This window comes from Gopherus flavomarginatus, chromosome 3, assembly GCF_025201925.1.
Source record: "Gopherus flavomarginatus isolate rGopFla2 chromosome 3, rGopFla2.mat.asm, whole genome shotgun sequence".
Lineage (NCBI taxonomy): Eukaryota > Metazoa > Chordata > Testudines > Testudinidae > Gopherus > Gopherus flavomarginatus.
In genome coordinates, this window is record NC_066619.1 from 277,736,921 (window position 1) to 277,752,232 (window position 15,312).

Consider the following 15,312-nt stretch of genomic DNA (forward strand, 5'->3'; position numbering starts at 1 on the left):
GTATCTCTTGGTCAAATGACTCCAAATTGGATCACTGACCATACCCGCCTCTCCATGAGGCACACCAAATTTCAAGGCAATCCAAATAACTATATAGATCTTAGAGCATTTACGAAGTCAAGCTTCAAACAGAAATCTGGTCTTAATCTTAGTTGTAGATTAATCTTAATCTTATAGTTTAATCTTTATCTTAACTACATCAGAGGGACAGCTCTGCTATAATGAATGACTGTAGTCCATCCTGGTGGGGACAAAATGCTTCGATCACAGTGGCTAGATATGCATTCGGTAGACTAGGGTGAAGTTTGTTGGTTTGACTGCTTGCTTGTTCTCTCTGTATAGGCTTCAGAGCTGGCCCATGGGGCCCTGAGTAGGGCCCTGGAGCATGGATCAGCCCAGCTGTTTGATGTCTCTGAGGGTATGTCTATGCTGCAATCCAAGCCCAGGATTCAAACTCAGGCTCAAGCATAACCTCCTTTCCGTCTACACACAAATTGAACTAGCTCAGGACTCAGGCCCAAGGTCCCAGAATCCCATGGAGATGGATGTCCAAGCCTGAGTCAAGCCAGGACCCAAGATTCAAGCTCTGTTGCTTTGCACTGTAGATGAAGATGCAGCCTCACCGGACTTATGCTCTTGGAGGCCACCAAAAGTGTTCCACAATCCCACAGGCTGATTTTATTTGTCCTCTGGACAGTCAAGTCTTCCCATGGACAAAAGGCTACAGCGGCCACATTTTGGTAAGGCACTGAGCAGTCTGGAATCTGGTTGTTTGGACCGAGGCCCACATAATGCACTGTAGATGCTGAAGCTCCAGATCAGGACCAAGGGTTCAACAATTTCTATCCTGGGGCTACAAATTAGTGTAGATGCTCAAGCCCAGTTAAGAAACACAGGTTTACACTGCAGTGTTGACATACCCTGACTGCCTAATCACTCCTTGGTGGTGAGGTGAGAAGAGGAGCTGTGCTTAACTAATCAGGGAAGACTTGGTATACAAAGTCATTTGCTAGGTGAATTCAAGAGCCACAAACAGAGGCAGCTAACAGGGGAGTTTCCGAAAGAGTTTGGAGAGAGAGTGTGAGAGGCTTTCCTTCCAGGTTCAGCTCTATGTGTGATATTAGGATGGCCAGTGATGGAACAGTGGTGGTGACCTGCAACAGATGTGCCATGTTCTCTTCCTGCCTGAAGCCAGGTGAGATTTCCTCTGCATGAAATGTAAATTGGTGGCTACGCTGAAGGAAAAGATTATTGGATTGGAAGGGGAAGTTGAGACACTAATGAAAATAAGAGAAGCTGAAGAGTTCCTAGACAAGGACGTTCAGAAAACAGCAGTAGCCCGAGTTCAAGGAAGAATGGAGATGGGCATAAAAGGAATTGGCAAGAGTGGAAGTCAGAGAGGAGGCAAAAGGTTATGGTGTCATTCTATATCACTGGAGACAGATGAGGATAGCCAGACTGTGGCCTCCAGAGAGAAGAGCAGCAGCAGGAAATTTCAAATCCATATGAAGTCCTCAGCATTGAAATTATGGAAGATACCTCTTAAATTCCAGCACATCCCAGGGAAAGGAGAGAGATATAGAAGACATGTGTGGATGGCAGTTTGACCAAACCTATAAAAAAATCAAGCTTACCTGCAAAGAGTTCTCCAACACTCCAAGAAAGACAGATGATTCTTGTTTGAGATTCAATACTCTGAAGAAGTGAATGACCATTCTGCAGGGGACATGCGGACAGCAGAACAGTGTGCTGCCTTCCTGGAGCCAAGACACAAGAATCACTCTAAGATTGGACAGGCTTCTGAAGTCTACAGGCAAGGATCCATTGGTGATGGTTCATATCAGCGCTAATGATACCATATGTTTCAGGATCTCCTGCAGAAAACAGAAGACCTCAGGGAATTCAGAAGCATGCTGAAGAAGAATGTCCAAGCCATCCTCTCTGTGATCCTTCCTGTTCCACAAGCAAGGGAAGACAGAAATAAAAAGATTCCAGAAGTGAATTGCTGGCTAGATAAGTGGTGCAGTGTGGAGAGCTTTGGTTTTGTGGAACTTTGGTCCATCTATGGGGATTGAGTAGAAGGGGAGCCAATCTCCCTGGGCATAGGCTGGCTAGAGTAGTCAGGAGGGAGTTAAACTAACAGCAAAAGGGAAGGGTCAAAAGAGTGAAGATATAAGCACTGAGGTAGCACAAAATATAGATGTTGAGAACAAAATTAATCAAGTAAACAAAGGAATGAAGAGAAGAAATTATTGAATTGCCTATACAATAATGCTAGGAACCTGGGTAACAAACAAGAGGAACTGGAATTGCTCATATATAATTTTGATCTAGTTGGTATTATTGACACCTGGTGGGATGATTAGCACAATTGGAATGCTAACATCAACTATTATAACATATTTAGGAAAGATCAAGTAGACAAAAGGGGAGAGGGAGTGGCTCTTGCTAGCTGATCTTACACCAGCATCCACCTGCACCTGCCTAAGCCAGCTCCCAGCCGCAACGAGTTGCCCGATGACCTCCTGACAGTGCTGCACAACATTTTGATTTAAACACTACAATAAGAAAATGTACATGGCACACGTTAATTGGATTCAAAACTAGCTAACTGAAAGGTCTCAAAATGTAACTGTAAACTGGGAACCATCATCAAGTGGGTCTATTTCCAGTGGGGTCTAGCAGGTATCTGTTCTTGGCCGTACGCTATTTAACATCATTATCAATGCCCTGGAAGGCAAAAAAAAAAAATCATCACTGATAAAGTTTGTAGATGACACAAAAATTGTGGGAATGGTAAATACTAAATAAGACAGGTCACTGATTCAGAGAGATTTAGATCGCTTGGTGAACTGGGCTCAGGCAAACTATGCATTTTAATACGGCGAAGGGTAAATGTATACAGCTAGGAGCAATGAATGTAGGCCATACTTACGGGATGGGAGATTATGTTCTGGGAAGTGGTAACTCTAAAGAAGATTTGGAGGTAATGGTGGATAATGTGATGAAAATGAACTCCCAGAGAGACATGGTGGCCAAAAGAGCGAATGCAATCCTGGGATGCATAAACAGGAGTAGAGAGGTTATTTTATCTCCATATGTTTCACTGGTGCAGCTGCTACTGGAATACTGTGTCCAGTTCTGCTGTCCACAATTCAAGAAAGTTGTTAATAAATTGGAGAGGATTCAGGATTAGAAAACATACCTTATAGTAGTAGACTCAAGGAGGTCAATCTATTTAGACTAACAAAGAGAAAGTTAAGGGTGATTATATGTACCTACACGGGGAACAAATATTTAACAATGGGCTCTTCGATCTAGCAGAGGAAAGTATAACACGATCCAATAGGTGGAAGCTGAAGTTAGATAAATTCAGATGTGTCAGGGACCAGATCAGCTAGGAACAACTGCTGTCCTGATCCCAGATTAAGTGCGCTGCTAGGCAACCAATGAGCCCAGCTGCATTGCCTTAGACTAGAGGTTTTCAAACTGTGGTTCGTGGACTACCAGTGGTCTGCAAGCTCCATTCATGTGGTCTGTGGATAGTTCTCTCTAAAATGTGCGCCTGGGTGGCCGCACACGAGAGAATGAAGGGCTACCCACCTAATTAGTGGAGCTGCGCAGACATGGCTCCATTAATTAGGTGCCTGGACCCTGGAGAAGATGCACATGTAAGGTGAGGTGGTAGCCTTGGGGGGGAATAGGGAGTAGGTGGAAGAAATTTGGGATGTGCCGGGCTGCAGCAGCCAGAGAAAGAGGCAACTTTCCTCAACCCCAGGGCTGTGGCAACCGGCAAGAAATAGCCCTCCTTCCCAGCTCTGGGGCTGTTGCGGTGGGGGAGAGAGGGCACATCCATTTCATTAGAAAGGTAAGACTACTGATATTAAAATATGAGTTTTGTGCTTTTATTTGTAGAATTAAAGAACATTTATTATTATTAAGGTTTTTTTATATATAGCACTTTTATTCAAAGCCCTTTACAATACTTAACTAAAGGTACAAACAACATTTGGAAAGATCGTTAAGTGGTCCACCAAGACCTTCAGCAATTTTCAAGTGGTCCATGAAAAAAAAAGTTGGAGAATCACTGCCTTAGACCTCTTAGACAGCCACAGCCCCTGACTGGCTGCTGGTTTATCTGTGCTGCTTAAAAGCCTGGCCCCGACAGCAGTTCATAGGCTGCTCAATAGATACTAGACTCACAGCAGCGCTTGCCCTTGTTCCAGTCCTTGTTCCTGTTTATTCCAGTTTCCTGCTCCTGCTGATCTCAGCCTGCATCCAGTGTATGCTCCTGCCCAGCTCCCCAGTAGCTTCAGTGTTTTGGTTTTGAACCCTGGCTTTGCCTCTGCTGGCTTATGACTCCAGTTGACCCTTGTGTTCTGGCATTTGGCTTCTGCTCCTCTGGTACTGATAGATCAGCTTGTTTCCTGTACTCCACTCACCCTGGACCCAGATCTAACTCGCAGGTTGAACTCTTGCCTTCACCACTAGGCATGACTGCCCATGGCCTGGTCATGACAGACTGGAAGTAAGGTGTAATTATTTTAAGGGTGAGAGTAATTAATGATTGGAACAATTTACCAAGGATCATGGTGGATTCTTCATTACAATAATTTTTAAATCCAGATGGGCAATTTTTCTAAACAATAGATTCTCAGAATTTATTCTGGAGAAGTTTTCTGGCCTGTGTTATACAGGAGGTCAGACTAGATGAACACAACGGTCCCTTCTGGTCTTGGAATCTACATTTAGAATTCAATACAATCTTGATATATTACAGAACTGGTATGACATCAACAGGATGAAACTCAGTAAAGACAAATACAAAATACTGCATTCATGAAGAAAAAATGACAGGTACAAAACAGGAAGTACTAGGCAGTACTGAAAAGGATCTGGAGGTTATACTGGACCATGAATTAAATATGAACCCATGGCTCAAAAGTGCTAGTAACACCTTCCAGCTTGGTGTCATTCACAAATTTGATAACCAATTTTTTTTCACTCTATTTTATGACATGAATTAAAATACTATCCAGGAACACATCCCTGTGGGACCCCACTAGATACATACTCCCAGTTTGACTGCAAACCATTGAAAATTACTCTCTGAGTATAGTTTTTCAACCAGTTCTGCATCACCTTACAGTAATTCCATCTAGACCACATTTCCTTAGTTTGCTTATAAGAGCATCATGTGGGACTGCATCAAAAGCCTTAATAAAATCAAGATATACCATGTGTATTGCTTCTCTCCTATCCACTAGGCCTGGAAACCTGTCAAAGAAGGAAATTAGGTTGGTTTGGTATGATTTGTTCTTGATAAATCCACATTGGCTATTATTTATCGCCCTATTACCCTCTGGGTGCTTACAAATTAATTGTTTAATAATTTGTTCCAGTATATTTGCATATATCAAAGTTAGGTCTGTAATTCCCCAGGTCCTCTTTGTTCCCCTTTTTAAAGATAAGTACTGTGTTTGCCCTTCTCCAGTCCTCTTGGATATCACCTGTCCTCCATGAGTTCATGAAGATAATCACTAATGGTTCCAAGACTGCTTCAGCTAGTTCCTTAAAGACCACAGGGTGAATTTTGTCAGGCCTTGCCAACAAAATTATGCATCTAGAGCTCTTCCAAAAATGCCTTCTAAATGGCATTCCACAAAAATGGGATGGGGGAAACTTAGAACTAAGAAGTCATTGACAAGGCTTTAACCATGGGCCTTGCCACCACCTCAATCTTGAAGGCAGTGGCACCCTGTCTGCACAAAAGCTAGTAGCAGCGGTCTTCTCTAAAACTATCCTGTAGGTTTCTACTGGACGCGAGGGGCAAGAATCTAATGAACAACTAGTCGAGCATAGCTCCTTCAACATTTCAGAGAAGAACATGTATTTTTATCTTCCTACACTGATTTTGCCTGTGACAACAACCAAATCATCATAAATCACAGCTTATCTTTTTCAGCAAAGTAGATAAAGACACTCTTAAAACTCAACTCCTTAACAGAACTAAGGCAACCAGATTAATCAGACTACCAACCAACTTGAACAGTTTAGCTGTATAAGATTTTGCTGATGCTAAGACAGAAGAGGAGAGACTTCTTTGCCTCTGTCAGTCACAGCAGAAGAACGCAAACAACGGCTTGGAAGTTCTAGCATTCACTGAAAGCAAGGGCTATTTCTCATTAAAATTTAAAGACCACATGCCTCTTGCTTGCTGCAGCCTACCAAAAGGAAACTGTGTACAAAGCAAGCATATACTGTTCAAATTCTGTTTGACAAAAGGTACGTGGCATTTCCTGAAAGGTGTGTCATGTTGTGCAAACATTTAATACTTACATCAAATTCATTTAGTGCTGCAGCAAGTTCTCCAATACCAGTGTGCCCCTTGTTCTCATCAGTTGGTGAGGTGGCCTGTGCAGCATTAGAGATACCAGCTATTGCTTCTTGTACTTGTTTGAAGACATAATCTCTGTTGGCCCTAGTGGCTGCTACATCAGGGTGACGGAGAAACGCTTGAGATGCCGTGTACAGCATGGTAGCATTCTTCTTCAGAGCACCTCGAGCAGCAGCCATTTCATCCCTACAGTGAGGATCTTTCAGTTCCTGTACAAAAATATACATATACTGCACAGTTATATAATGAAGCTTCAGCATTAGAATTAGGGTGACTAGACAGCAAATGTGAAAAATCAGGACGGGGTGGGGGGTAATAGGAGCCTATATAAGAACAAGACCCAAAAATTGGGATTGTACCTATAAAATTGGGACATCTGGTCATCCTAATTAGAATATGCTACACCCACAGTTACAATGTTTATTCATATATACTTGTAAGTAGGGCCCTGTGGTCCTGATTCTGTAGCAATGGAATCTATCACAGAATTTACCAATTATGTCACAACACGTTACTCCTGCCCAAGAAAACCTATTTTTTGTTTTATTTTGTTTTTCTTCTATGTTATAACAGGTCGGACACATGGGAAAATGGAGGAAAATAAGAGGAAAACACTAATGATCTTAAAATGCAGGAAAACTTCTGGGCAAAACATCTAAAAGAGCAGCAGCAAGACACACAAAAAAGATAGCATGGAATTCCAGTAGACCTCATGGGAAGAAGAAAAAGAAAGAGAGGGTGGCAACTGCCTGGAAATGTGAATATTCTTAAACAACAGAGAAACATGTGTGATGTCAAAAGAAGAAGAAAAGAATCATATCCAGGGTGGAGAAAGAAACACACACAAGGCAATATTCCTGAAAGGTGGCCTTCTCTGCAGTGGAAATTGTGTGTGTGGAAGTATATTGTTTATAAATTGTGTTGCACGCTAAAAATTCTCTGTAAATTGTTTATTGAAATAATACACTGTAGAGCTATTTTGCAGCAGCACTATAATCTGTTTTTTTTTACTCTATTAGAAGGTGTGGAGACTGACTGGAAGCAGCACTGGCTGGGAGGAGGCCTAGCTATGAGCAGCCTAGTGAATGTATGTGTATTTTCCCTCCTTTATTTCCCATCTCTACAGGAAAATCTACTTTAAAGATCTGTAACAGGGCAAGCCTGCTCTCATTGATTGGGCTGCTTAGGTGAAAGATATATGCTGAGTGGAAGGGAATGCATAACAGTGAGACTCTATAATGTCTGCTCCTCTAAGGACCTAAGGTTGCAATAATCATCAGCTTTGTGTATGCTCTAAAAAGGAAACGTCTGACCTTCTGCACAGACATATGTAATTTTGGATGCTGAATCATTTTTGTTACTTTCAGGTCTTCTATTTTTTATTTCTTTTTTAATACAAAAAATCAGATTATCTTTTTAACCATCTTAAAACTAACAATGTTGTTTGTGAGCATCATAATAAATTCCTGTTCCTTCTGAAATCGAAAGACTCCTATTACATTAGACCAGGGTTTTGCAAACAGGAGTCGCCGCTTGTGTAAGGAAAGCCCCTGGCAGGCCGGGCCGGTGCATTTACCTGCCCCATCTACAGGTCTGGCCGATCGCAGCTCCCACTGGCCTCGGATCGCTGCTCCGGGCCAATGGGAGCTGCTGGAAGTGATGTGGGCCAAGAGACTTACTGGCTGCAGCTTCCAGGAACTCCCATTGGCCCGGAGCAGCGAACCGCGGCCAGTGGGAGCCACGATTGGCCGGACCTGCGGACAGTGCAAGTAAACACACCGACCCGGCCAGCCAGGGGGCTTTCTCTACACAAGCGGCGACCCCTGTTTGAGAAACCCTGCATTAGACTACCAGAGAGTTCTATCCATATGAACAACTTATTTTGGTAAAAAAAAAATGGCAATTTTTTTCAAATAAATGATATCTAATGTTAGGCACCTAAATATGTGGGATAATTTTCAGGAGAGTAAGGACCTACCAACTCCCTTTGATTTCCATTAGTAGTATTTACAATTTGAGCGTGAGTTGTTGGGTGTTTTGAAAATAAGAGCACTTCTGTGATAAATGAAGGAAGGAGGGGGATAGCTCCCTTTTACGGACACCCAGCCAGCCAGTAGCTATAAAATCCCTTTTAGTAGCTGTTCTCTAATCGCTCTACCTGTAAAGGGTTAAAAAGTCTCACTGCTATGCACAGATAAAAGGAAGTGAGTGGGCACCTGTCCAAAAGAGCCAATGGGAAGGCTAGAACTTTTAAAATTGAAAAATGACTCCCCTTTTGTCTGTCTGTGGTTCGTCTCCCAGAGAGAGGGGACAGGGCAGAGCTATGCTGTAAGAAGCTTGGGCCAGGTATGAAAAATCATTAGTATCAGACCTAGAAACCACTCATTTAAAACCCCAGAGATGTAAGTAGATCAGGAAATGTCTATGAAGATGTGATTAAATTTATTCCTTTTATTTCTTTATGGCCTATGGGCTCCTCTGTGCTAAACCCAGGTGCTTTTGTTTTGCTTGTAACCTTTATGCTGGACCTCAAGAAAGCTATTCTTGGGGCTTAATCCTTGTAGTTGTTTCTTTTAAAATCTAGCAATAGCCTGAGTTCCCAGATGTATTTTCTTTGTGGTTTTTTATTTAAATAAAATTTATCCTTTTTAAAAGCAGAATTGGATTTTTGTGTCCTAAGGGGTTTGTGCACATGTTGTTTAATTAGCTGGTGGCCACAGCTGATTCCTTTTTTCTCTCTTAGCTCTTCCCCGATGGGGGTGGTAAAAGGCCTTGAGGGCACCCCACAGGAAGGAATTCCCAAGGGCGCCTTCCTGTGCTGTCAGCAGGGTTCTGCACTTGGGTGGTGGTAGCATCTACCAATCCAAGGTCAGAGAAAAGCTGTAACCTTGGGAGTTTAATACAAGCCTGGAATGGTCGGTATTAATCTTTAGACTCCTTGTGGGCCATCACCTTCTGCACCTGAAGTGCCAGAGCGGGGAATTAGCCCTAACAACGTATTTAGGTGCCTAAATATAAATTTAGAAGCCTAATTTTAGACCATTTTTTAAAATCTGTCAGAACATTTTTCTAAAGAAAATATTTTTTTTATAAATAACACTTCATGTAGACCACCACACAATGATCAGATAGGGACCTCCAGTCTCTGCTGACCTGGAGTGGATTGAAGTCACCACTAGATAAGGTGATTTCCTTGGTCATTTACTCTCTTACTCTTTAAGACATTCTTAATTGAAGCATTGTTTGTTTGTTTTTAAAGATTTTCCTTTTAAAAGAAAAAAACACTTCTAAAAAAAGGCAACTGTGAATTGGAAAATAAATAGGCTTAAGATATAGGTAATGATATAATAATTATTGAAAGATCTGATTATGCAAAGCAGAAACAACATTTCTTTGAACATGATAAAAACACAGGTTATTTTATTTGACTGAATTTTCACACCCACTGCTTTACAATTTACCCACCTGTTGTCTTCTGGCAGCCACATAGTTAAGTTTCACCATCTCTTTCCCAAATTCTTTAAAACGATTTGCTAGGTCTTGCTCATTTGTTGCGTTCTTCACAGCTTCCAGTGCTTCTTCTACCTAGAATTTAGTATATGACATTTATTAGAGTTTTAATCTGGCTTTGTCACTTTTCCCACCTTGACCAAGTTACTAACCTTCTATGCCCCAGTTTATCATAGGCAAATTTGACTCTCAGTTACATCAATGTACAGTAACTCTGGAGTAATTCAACTGACCTCAGTTTGGTTTAATAAAGCTAATACAAAAACTTTCTCTTAATGTTGTTCTGTATTACTTCTTTGCATGCCATTATAATGCATCCTTCATATAACAGTTATTAGTTTAGACACTTTTTTAGATACACTTCCTAGATTAAACATGTTTAATATCTGTGTCATTTTTTTTTCTATTGGCCAGGCTTGCCAAGGACCTACATTCAACATGTAATTTCCCTGGTATCTGTCTGCATGTCTGTCTGTAATGCAATAACTTATGAATACCATACCCAATCCATTACAAAATTTCAGAGGATATTCTAGGTATCTATGGTCTGAACTTTATGGATTTGAGGGAAAATTGGAAAACTAAAAGGAGAAAAATGGAGGACACAAGGATCCTGTGTCATCTGATTAGCAATCAGCTCTGCAATTGTCTATAGAGCAAACAACTGGATGATGGTACCATTAATGCCACCCAAGAAAGCAATACCCATATCCAAGCTCTGCCTATCCTCCCCATGGAGTTTAATAAGTTGATGTGCTGAAAGACTTATCTCCCAGACTGAAGGAAAACTAGTAACAACTGTGGAAGTAAGGCGAGGGAGACCTGGGGGATGGCACCCATCTCCTGGCATGGGAGGAAAATTAAACAAAGACTGTGAATGGCTTGCCAACTACAAAACCAGTTTCTCCTCCCTTGGTTTTCACGCTTCAACTGCTAGAACAGGGCCTCATCCTCCCTAATTGAACTAACCTCATTATCTCTAGCTTGCCTGCATATATATACCTGCCCCTGGAAATTTCCACTACATGCATCTGACGAAGTGGGTATTCACTCACGAAAGCTCATGCTCCAAAACGTCTGTTAGTCTATAAGGTGCCACAGGATTCTTTGCTGCTTTTACAGATCCAGACTAACACAGCTACCCCTCTGATACTTGAGCATATAGGAACAAGTCAAAAGCAAAAAAAATTACACTTACTGTTGAAACTAAATGTATAGATTACCCTGTATTACGTAGCTAACATAGCATCTTTTAAAATGTAGTTAAAAGAAGAGGCCCAACATGGAAAAGTAACTGTGGCAAAAGAACTAGTTTGGGGCTTCATTTTCTATTTTTTCTACTGTTATCAAATGTGTTACATTTACTTTTACATAAAAAGGAGAACTTAATAGAAAAAACACGCTTTCCATAGTGATTCTAATTTGTTCAGCAAAAGAGGTGACGATATGGAGCTCCTAGATGTATTACTAAGTGTCCACCTAGTATGGCTATCCCAAACTTACCAGCTCCAGCACAAAAGCCGCTTACCATTATGGTTATAATCAAAAGATTTAAAATGCTTTATTTATCCAGGAAATAAAATTACCCGCCCTGTGAGCAAGTGGGGCAGTGAAATTTTGTGAACCTTTTCTGTCATTTGAGAGATGAGTGAAATTCTCAGCAGAAGAGTTTAATCAGTAAATGTAGATCTATCCTGATCTGTATCGACTTGAATTAATGACATATTTAACTGGAACAATAGGTGTTGTCAATCTGGACATGCTGTTAACAGGAGACACATGAACCTTCCTTTTTCAGAGGAAAGGTTATTTAATTCCAATAGGGACTTGTTCCTAATAAAGGATTTAGAGCTCCATCTTGGTCTCTGTAAAGTCTCTGACAACATCAATAACAAGAGCAGGCATCTAATTAATCTAGGCAGGGCTTAAAATATACAGGGTCTGCTTCACTGCTAACTTGTACCTTCTGTTATTTTTACCTTGCAAAGTGAATGTAAAAGGTTAGCACCAGTCCGAGTGGATAATATTCATTCTGTCACGTTTTGCACCCACTTTACACAAAGGTAAATGGCTGTACAAGGTGCAAGGCCACGGAGAATCAGGCTCACAGAGGCCTGCAGAGAAATATTTTGGCTGGCAATTTAAATGTATAGCTGTTTTCTGGAGGTGTTACGCTACATCTAACAGTTACAAGCTGCACTTTGCTTTTGTGGTCAAATCAATCTGGGCCTGTATCATCTCATTTCTTACTCATAAACTGAACAACGATGTTCAAATCCTAACTGCCATGACAGTTCACAAAATTAGTATGAAAACTATATTGTATGGTCTAATTTGTTCCTCCTATTTATCTACCACCACTTGAAATACTAACCCTCAAGCTTTGAAGCCACACAGGTATGTCCACACAGCAAAGAAGGATCCACGGCTGGCCTGTGCCAACCAACTTGGGCTTGCAGGGCTTGGCTGTGGGGCTGTTTCATTGTGTAGACTTCTAGAGCCTGAGCTCCAGCGCAAGCTGGAAAGTCTACACAGCAAAGAAAACAACCTCACAGCCCGAGACCTGTGAGCCTGAGTCAGTTGGCATGGGTCAGCCACAGATTTTTCTTTGCTGTGTTGATATACCCACAGAGTTCTTCTTCAGGTCTGGGAAAGGAACTCCCAGAGTCACAGCAAAATGCAAAGTGGAACAGATTGTTTGGCATAAGTAGTTAGCACATATTGTAAGGGACCATTCAAGGTAGAGTGGCCCATTATCACCTGTGCAGTCATAGGAGAAAAAGATGGGGTACTGGGTTACAGATTGTTGTAACAAACCATAAATCCAGTGTCTCTGTTCAGTCCATGATTTTTGATGTCTAGCAGAGTAATGAATTTAAGCTCCCAGGCTTGTCTTTTGAAAGTGTGGTACAGGTTTCCTTTGAGGATGAGGACTGACAGGTCAGATATACAGTGATCACTTTATGAAAAGTCTTCTGCCACAGGGGATATGGTATTTTTTTTATCTAATCATTTTCCTTTTGTGAGTTAACTTCAGAGCACAAACTTCACCCACATAATTGTTATTGTGGCATTTACTCAACAATTATTACTAGACCAATATCAGAACTAGGTTACAAGCAGCTGATAGATAAACTGTTTTAATTCCAAATACTTGAGTTATTTCTGCATCATCTCATCAGACAGCTCTCCCTTCCAACAAAGCCACTATTGCACCACCTTTACTGGGAACTGTTAGAAACCATAAATTTAATCTCTGCTGCCTACTTTGTAAAGCTAAAGCAGCAAAAAATCCTGTGGCACCTTATAGACTAACAGATGTTTTGGAGCATGAGCTTTCGTGGGTGAATACCCACTTCCTCAGATGCATGTAATGGAAATATCCAGGGGCAGGTATATATATGTGTGCTAGCAAGCAAGCTAGAGATAACGAGGTCAGTTCAATCAGGGAGGATGAGGCCCTGTTCTAGCAGTTGAGGTGTGAAAACCAAGAGAGGAGAAACTGGTTCTGTAATTGGCAAGCCATTCACAGTCTTTGTTCAATCCTGAGCTGATGGTGTCAAATTTGCAGATGAACTGAAGCTCAGCAGTTTCTCTTTGAAGTCTGGTCCTGAAGTTTTTTTGCTGCAGGATGGCCACCTTAAGGTCTGCTATAGTGTGGCCAGGGAGGTTGAAGTGCTCTCCTACAGGTTTTTGTATATTGCCATTCCTAATGTCTGATTTGTGTCCATTTATCCTTTTCCGTAGAGACTGTCCAGTTTGGCCGATGTACATAGCAGAGGGGCATTGCTGGCATATGATGGCATATATTACATTGGTGGATGTGCAGGTGAATGAACCAGTGATGGTGTGGCTGATCTGGTTAGGTCCTGTGATGGTGTCGCTGGTGTAGATATGTGGGCAGAGTTGGCATCGAGGTTTGTTGCATGGATTGGTTCCTGAGCTAGAGTTATTATGGTGTGGTGTGCAGTTACTGGTGAGAATATGTTTCAGGTTGGCAGGTTGTCTGTGGGCAAGGATTGGCCTGCCACCCAAGGCCTGTGAAAGTGTGGGATCATTGTCCAGGATGGGTTGTAGATCTTTGATGATGCGTTGGAGGGGTTTTAGCTGGGGGCTGTATGTGATGGCCAGCGGAGTCCTGTTGGTTTCTCTCTTGGGTTTGTCTTGCAGTAGGAGGCTTCTGGGTACACGTCTGGCTCTGTTGATCTGTTTCCTTATTTCCTCATGCGGGTATTGTAGTTTTGAGAATGCTTGGTGGAGATTTTGTAGGTGTTGGTCTCTGTCTGAGGGGTCAGAGCAGATGCGGTTGTACCTCAGTGCTTGGCTGTAGACAATGGATCGTGTGATGTGCCCGGGATGGAAGCTGGAGGCATGAAGGTAGGCATAGCGGTCGGTGGGTTTTCGATATAGGGTGGTGTTAATGTGACCATCACTTATTTGCACCGTGGTGTCAAGAAAGTGGACCTCCCGTGTAGATTGGTCCAGGCTGAGGTTGATGGTGGGGTGGAAGCTGTTGAAATCATGGTGGAATTTTTCCAGAGTCTCCTTCCCATGGGTCCAGATGATGAAGATGTCATCAATGTAGCGTAGATAGAGAAGGGGTGTGAGTGGACGAGAGCTGAGGAAGCGTTGTTCCAGGTCGGCCATGAAGATATTGGCATATTGTGGGGCCATGCGGGTGCCCATAGCAGTGCCACTGATCTGAAGATATATATTGTCATCAAATTTGAAATAGTTGTGTGTAAGTATAAAGGCACAGAGCTCAGCAGCCAGTTGTGCTGTGGCATCATCAGGGATAGTGTTCCTGACAGCTTGTATTCCATCTGTGTGTGGGATGTTTGTGTAGAGAGCCTCTACATCCATGGTGGCTAGGATGGTGTTTTCTGGGAGGTCACCAATGCATTGTAGTTTCCTCAGGAAATCAGTGGTGTCTCGGAGATAGCTGGGAGTGCTAGTGGCATAGGGTCTGAGTAGAGAGTCCATATATCCAGACAGTCCTTCAGTGAGAGTGCCAATGCCCGAGATGATGGGGCGTCCAGGATTTCCGGGTTTGTGGATCTTGGGTAGTAGATAGAATAACCCTGGTCGGGGCTCTAGGGGTATGTTGATTTCTTCTGGTGTTAGTGTAGGGAGTGTCCTGAGTAAATGCTGTAGTTTCTTAGTGTATTCCTCAGTGGGATCTGAGGGAAGTGGCCTGTAGAATTTGGTATTGGAGAGTTGTTTGGCTGCCTCCTTTTGATAGTCAGACCTGTTCATGATGACAACGGCACCTCCTTTATCAGCCTCTTTGATGATAATGTCAGGGTGGTTTCTGAGGCTGTGGATGGCATTGCGTTCTGCACGACTTAGGTTGTGAGGCAAGCGATGTTGTTGTTCCACGATTTCTGCCTGTGCACGCCGGCGGA

General features: G+C 42.3%; 2 protein-coding genes across 5 annotated transcripts in view; both read right to left on the bottom strand.

The window, feature by feature from the left end:
- CTNNA2 (catenin alpha 2) overlaps positions 1–15,312 on the bottom strand; it is an 828,797-nt gene that overhangs the window by 566,755 nt on the left and 246,730 nt on the right. For all 3 annotated transcript variants that reach the window (XM_050943344.1, XM_050943345.1, XM_050943346.1), the window contains 2 exons: positions 9,863–9,982; positions 6,340–6,606 (listed from right to left, as the gene is read on the bottom strand). In XM_050943344.1, the coding sequence (XP_050799301.1) occupies positions 6,340–6,606; positions 9,863–9,982 (387 nt within the window). The remainder of the gene's footprint in view (positions 1–6,339; positions 6,607–9,862; positions 9,983–15,312) is intronic.
- LOC127046410 (uncharacterized) overlaps positions 13,217–15,312 on the bottom strand; it is a 412,139-nt gene continuing 410,043 nt past the window's right edge. For both annotated transcript variants that reach the window (XM_050943409.1, XM_050943408.1), the window contains one exon: positions 13,217–14,585. In XM_050943409.1, coding sequence (XP_050799366.1) covers positions 13,352–14,581 — 1,230 coding nt within the window. In that variant the 5' untranslated portion in view covers positions 14,582–14,585 and the 3' untranslated portion in view covers positions 13,217–13,351. The remainder of the gene's footprint in view (positions 14,586–15,312) is intronic.